Source organism: Styela clava, chromosome 13, assembly GCF_964204865.1.
Source record: "Styela clava chromosome 13, kaStyClav1.hap1.2, whole genome shotgun sequence".
NCBI classification, from domain to species: Eukaryota; Metazoa; Chordata; class Ascidiacea; order Stolidobranchia; family Styelidae; genus Styela; species Styela clava.
The window spans coordinates 11,976,776-11,983,837 of record NC_135262.1 but is presented as its reverse complement, the minus strand read 5'-3'; the positions used below and the strand labels follow the sequence as shown (position 1 = coordinate 11,983,837).

The window sequence follows — 7,062 nt, the reverse complement described above, 5'->3', positions numbered from 1 at the left end:
TGAAAAATTTATGATATTATCGAACATACATAACTATTATATAATACTGTCACAAAATTATATTGTATTGTGCATTTCACTAATAAACAGAGATATTAATAAGTTTATTCAATTGCCTATTTTATGGGACATGAATTGTAACTATGGATCGTCTTGTTATTATGTTGTTTCCTCCTAACACACCCCATTTAGGAATTATGGCCATCACGGAGGTTTCCTGTTCTTTCAACTGATAGTGCCTATATCAGAAATTTCACTGTCTATCAACTGAACCAAATCTCCTGTCTGCCACTTCTGTCTATTGCCAAACAATATTTGGCATGGTTCATGGCTAATGAGAATGTCCCAGACTTTGATTATTATATTTTAGAAAAATTCAGAACAGAATAAATTTCGTCAAGATATTGAGCACTTAAAATTGCTGACCTAAATGGTTCTATATATATAGCTTTTAAAGAAAAGCCGAGCCAATGCATTCTGGAATATATCGCCTATACAGTACAAGGAACCCGATCTTCACTGCATTGACAACGATAACAAGAATAGCCATATAATTAGATGCTATGCTACTTAAAATTCATAAATATCTAGTTTAGGGTTGCCATACGTCAGGTTTTGATTGTCAAATTTGCGTCAGGGAAAAATATTTTAAAGTGTATAAATGTCAGAAATTTTTGAGTACATTGAATCCCTGCTGCAAATCCTGGAGTTTTAGGATATTGCGCATCCACAAAATATATTTTATCAGAGATGTTTTTCTGTCACATGCAGGCTTTGTTATGCAACACAGATTGCATCGCATTCAGATGATTGTGATGTCACATATGTCTTGAATTGTCTGTATTTTGGTCGCACCCTTGGTTTTGTTCCTATTTATTATATAAACACGAAATAGCGACGGCAGCTAGTTTACTTTGGATGCATCGTGAATTTATACCATGATATAAATGCTTTGGCTGCGAAATTGGTCAAAGTGGATCTTTAAATTTTGTCAGGGATTTTGTTTTTTAAGCTATGGTAGCCTCTAGTTTCACAATCACTCGGAATATTGTATAAATTACTTAGAATCCTCGGTATCGATGCAATAAAAATTGTATACTATAGTCTTATATACTCTCATCTGAAATATGGCATTATAAGTTGGGAAGGAACTAATAAAACTAGGCTAAAACCACTAGTAATTCTGCATAACAAGGCAATTCGCTGCATGCTATCTGCAGATTCACAGCATGTTCATAACTCACTCTTATACAAGCAGTGTGGAGTTTTACAACTGAAAGCTTTTGCCAAATTTATGTATCGCTTTGAAAATCATATGCTACCCCCTATATTTCATAACTTTTTTACAAAAATTGCAACCATCCATAGTCATGCAACAAGGAGTGTTACAAAAAGGATTTAAGGCATTCTAATTTTGGGAAAAATTCCGTCTAATATTAAAGAATACTCACTCGCAACATTTAGTTAAAATTAAAAATTCATCTACTTAATGGCTATGGATAGATGAAAAAAGAGGTTTACTTCCTTACGTATTCAAGTTATATTATTATTGTATTGCTGCTATGTTCATGCTCTATAATTTTTTCCCAAATCTCAAGTGTTCAACGTATATGTTTTTAGTGTTCACCTAATTTATTGTGTTTAGTGTTCACCTTATTAATTGTTCATCCAATAATAACAGTGGTACTTCGGGTGTCGCTGCTTGATAACCATTTTTGGTTCCCCGTAACTTCCCTTCCCCAGTAAAGCTGTGTACTTTATTATTTTCTTGTAATTCGTGCCTGTGTTATTTATTTATTTTTCACTGATTGGAAAAAATAAACTTGATTAATTGAATCTCTAGTTTGGAAGATGTGAGGCAAGATGTAATGCTGGTAAGAAGTGATTTATTAAAAAAATTGTCAGATCAATCTTTGTTTATGAAAGCTTAAACACTAAGCATTAGAATATTTTCTTGAATGCTGATTTGAAAGTCATCAAAAGTCCCATAATTTCACTATGCTTTTAATCTCATTTAAACGACGAATGCATCGATCCCTCTTCATTTAAGCTAAATAAAAAATGACCAAATTTTAAATGGTATAGAATGAATATGAATATTACACTGTGTAATGTATAATACTCAATGTATGTGCAAAATGTCCAAACAGAGGCCTAGCTCGGTCATATGGCTACTGAAATTTTTTGTCAGCTTTATTAGTAATATGCTTCTATTACGCTCTAGACTTAGAGATTACTTCTACCAAAAAACTTATTCAGATAGATGGATTTAGATTTTGGCTTATAATCGATAAATTCAATAAGCTAAAATTTAAATAACTTTGTGCGAGCGGCAGCGCTTGTGCTTCGCCTCGGAAATATAAGCATATGATTATGTCGAGGGTTTGTTAATGATTGATTAAAGTTCTGCTGACGTTCAAATATTTAACTTACATATTGGATCACGATTTTAAATAAATATTAGGTCAAAGAGTTGAACTGTGTTCAACCTGGGTTAGATACAGTTGAATTGTGGTTAGCTACTATACTTTTTTGAGATTACTTGCGGTTGACTGTATGAGTAAGACGACAAAAAATGAAGTTGATATGTGCACAAATAAACATGGATCGAAAAATATGCATTCTGCTTTAGAGGAATTCTGGTTCGAAGAACATGGAATCCCAAAAGTATATGACGATTTTAAATCGAATTATGTGAAATTTACCCACGCTTAACTAAGCTCAGCTTGCATTACCGATCTTGAAGTTTAGCACCAACAATAGTGCGTTCACCAAGAAAATTACAGTGTTTAGTAACAATTAAAAATTGGCAGTGTTTTGTTATACAATATTAGATTGAGTATAGAACGTTGAAAACAGAAATTGTCGGAGTAGGCCATATTTGAGTCAAGTTACAAAGATTCTGATAAAACATGGATATAATGAATGTCATAATATTAGAAGATTTGATGGATGCGCAATTAATTAAAAGAAATGAAATATACTTTCTGTAATTAATAATTTCAATACAAGGTAATTCTGTATCCCAGGCATTTTGAATTACACAATCAACAACCGTCAGACTGAAAATATCCTACTACTTATCAGCTTCGTTTATGTCAAAACACACAACATCGGAATCATTACAATTTCAAATTAATACTGATTTACCAGGAAAATGAAACAAAACCGGCAATTAGTTTTACTTATCACCAGCTGGTACTTGTTAAGAAAGTACTGTAAGATTTTTAGGTTCTTATCTTATTTTCTAAAACAGGAGCTGATCATGAAGCAAAATTCAAATTTCCAAGGTCACGTAATATATACTTATCTTTTATCATTTATTCCGGATTTTCTAATAATTTTAGTACAATTGAATGTAGCTATAACTACCAAAACTATTATACCACTCGGTGTTTGTCAAGAGTGATAATAAAATAAACATTTTCAGTGGTGACAATATTGTGAAAGTAGAAAATGAAGATAATTTGCGCAGGAATGTCAAAATGTGGAACAAAGTCTATGCATGTTGCATTGGAAGAGCTTGGTTATATGGTACACGACTTTCCAGACGCATATACTCATTTTGAAAAACATTATAGAAAGTGCGCAACCGAAGGGTGGAATTCAGAAGACTTTCATCATATGTACAAAGATATTGATGCAGTGGTGGATGCTCCAACCTATTACTTCTGGGACGAATTGATGGAAGCTTTTCCAGATGCCAAGGTCAGTTGTAAATAGAGATTTAATGGTATTCTAGCATGCTCGATCGTTAATAAAGTTTCGTAAATAACGATGTGGACGGAATGGTGTAGCGTTATCAGTGTCAGTCGCGAGATCAGCGATCTGAACATAAATAAAATATTTTATCATAGAATTATCAACTTGGAATGAGAGTACTGAACAGGAATTTCGAGTGATGTTAAAGAAATTAAGCAAATTGACTTTGTTCACGCTTCTACTAATTATCTATTTCAGACAATTTAATATAGAAGTGAAAATGATTCATCTATCATCCTTAGTGAATTGATAGAATTTAGAAAGACGACTGACAATTTGGAGTGTCTTGCAAACTAGGAAAAAAAGATTGCATGAACAAGGATATAGAAAACTTAAACAAGAATCACGGTTTGAAACTTCAGTTCGCAAAATGGCTTTATCTGCTTTCCCAAAGATAGAGCGACTTTGCTTGTGATTTATTGCTAGAATGATAGAGAGCAATTTCAACTTATCTCCAGATCATTTCTTACAATGGAAATCCAGAAAAATGTTCAACTTTCCATGTTATTTTTTTACAAAATAAGTGTTGATTAAATCTCAGTCATTTTCAATTAAGATTATATTGATGAAAAGAGATGATGATGAAATTTGGTACAAAAGTATTAGAAAACAAATACTTTCTTTCAATGGATTGCATTCTTACTACTATCAATTTCTTTCGTCAACTTGGAGAAAGTTCTTCAATTTTGCGACACATCCATGTAAGAGCATAAAAATAGATAAATAAAATCTTCTGGATTCAACAAATGTTGAAAAATATATTAGATAAACTTTATAATGCATGTTTAATAGCACAATTATATGCTAAAGTTATACACTGTCCACATGAGTTGAAATTATTCAAATAGTTTGTTTACTCCCAATGTGCCAAAAGCAATTAAACAAACAAAGCGTTTTTATCCATACCTTGTTCATAACACAAGGTTTTAATTTTCATACTGAAATAATGCTCTTCATACTAAATCTCAATGTGTTTTTTTGTAGGTAAGCTTGCTTTTGGATGTAAAACACCAACCATTTTTGATATTATCCACGTTGCTCCACCGACACTTCCTTACAAGCTGGCCTATAGAAAACATATTGCTTATGTACTTCACGTAAGTTGAAATGATCGTTTTAAATTCTATTTCTGAATTCTGAAAAAAATATTTGTAATTCGATAAGAATTTTCAAAATGATCATGCAAATAGGTCGTAAGTGATAACTGGTGCTATCACCAACTACGAATATAGAGTGCCATTGTGCGATGCAATGTGCGGGTAACACCAAAAACACTTCAAAAGCTCGATCCACATTAGACCATTCAACGTTCGTTGCTGTGACGTTGACTACTGGAGTAAAGGTCATCAGTTGGACAGTTTATTCCGGCAGATACACACAAATTAATCTATTCATATGGCCATCACTTCAAATATTAGATAAATAAACAAAACAAACACGAAAAATAGAACTTACAAATAAATAAAATTACTGACCTTAATGACAGAGGTGCGCTCACTAAAATCACAGAAATAAAAGGGCGACCTGCGAGCAAACTCACGGATGCCAGATTATTGATTAGACAGCCAAGTTGGCTCATTAGAACTTGAGTGTTATAAAGCATGGGAATCTTACATGAAATTAATTATTATTAGTATCAAATGTTGGATAGAAAAACAAATCATTCAACCATATATGAATCTACTGCACTACTGCCAAATTAAATGTTTATCGCAAGGCTGCCAAGACTGCGGAAAATACACAAAGCGAAAGTCTTTTCAAGAATACAACCTAGTGCCCACAGTTTAAATGAGAAAACATTTCTTTCACATGCATGAATAAAACTATAGTTTAAAACATGTATGGTGGACACGATCGTTTTTTTTTCAAGCAGATAACAGCACCAGTAACTTATGTAAATATGCTAATATATTCCACGTGCTATGCTCTGTATTTCCATTCTAGAAGGGCAATTTGTCTTTTTCAGTTAAATAATATTTTAACATTAAACATATTGTTGCAATAATATTTTCATTATTTTAATATTATATTTAGAAATGTCCTAAAGATCGACTTCTTATATACAATTGCAAAAACGGATGGAGGCCTCTGTGTGAGTTTCTTGGTAAACCAATGCCCACTAAAATTTTCCCGTTCATTAATAGAAACGGTGAATTAAGTGACATGATGTGGAATATGCCAATTATCAAAAAGGCTCGAAGGGAAATGTTAACAACTGCAGCTACGCTTCTTGTTACTTCCATGTTCTTCGGAGTGTATTTATTTAAATTTCGGTGAATAGCGTGCTTCGTGAGATATATATTATGCATTGCAAAACATTAATACGTCTGATGTCTAATTGCTCGCAATTTCAATAAAAGCGTAAAAACAATAAATATAATTTGTTATTGCCAGACAGGCCTCTTTGTGAAATACTTGATATTGACTTTAAGCTGCTGACTCTCTTTGTTCGCTATTCTGTGGTGAACGGGATGAAAAATTTATAAATTTGCATTTCAGGTTTGTGATTAATAGGCCAATTCAAAAATAACTGTCATATACTTGTCAACGCAAACATTATTATTTTTTCAATTTGTCCGAGGGTTATGAAGAATCAATAAGCAAAGAGTTTAGACTAGCTTGCTGTTTTAAAATTCTTTCGTATTTCAATAATTATTTTCGAATTTGTTTTCAGCCTAATATACTCTTTATGAAAAGCTGAGTTGAAAATTTTTGTTTGCATTTGACGAGTGACAGAATCAGACGCGCACCGAACTTTCGAAAATTATAAAACATTTGACGTGACTAATTAGTCTTAAAAGACAAAAAAAAATTCACAACAAATAGAATTAGTTTGGATTACAACGAAATGTATGAGACCGTGATAAAAATAAAAAGTCGATCCAATGAAAAACAATACTGCGCAGCTGTTGCAAGTCTGTCTTCGACGCCGGGTATTCAATTTGGGGTAGTTATAAAATGGCTATGTCCCATATGCTTGCTATGTCCCTACTAAAATGGCTATGTCCCTTCCAAAATCGCAATTCCGATATGTCCCTAAAGTAATGTAAAGCACGTGTAATACACATATTATAGTCAAATATATTTGAATAAAACAAAAAAACGACATCGAACGCACAAACTTGAGATAATCGATGAAACCCTATAGTAACTTCGATATGCGATAATTAGTTTTCTAACCCCATTTATTTGCGAACCTCAAATTTCTCAATTTCTTTTCTAAGAATTCAATCTCATCAAGTATCGTTGTATGCGTCACTGAAATACCATTGATTGGTATTAACATCATTGGTTTTCATT

At 32.5% G+C, this 7,062-nt stretch overlaps 1 protein-coding gene across 1 annotated transcript; it reads left to right on the top strand.

Annotated features, from left to right (window-relative positions):
• Positions 1–3,417: 3,417 nt before the first annotated feature.
• LOC120333049 (uncharacterized) lies at positions 3,418–6,039 on the top strand. The gene is made up of 4 exons (XM_039400398.2): positions 3,418–3,708; positions 4,319–4,463; positions 4,747–4,859; positions 5,797–6,039. The coding sequence occupies exons 1-4, from the start codon at positions 3,457–3,459 to the stop codon at positions 6,037–6,039; spliced, it is 753 nt and encodes a 250-aa protein (XP_039256332.2). The 5' UTR covers positions 3,418–3,456.
• Positions 6,040–7,062: the final 1,023 nt, after the last annotated feature.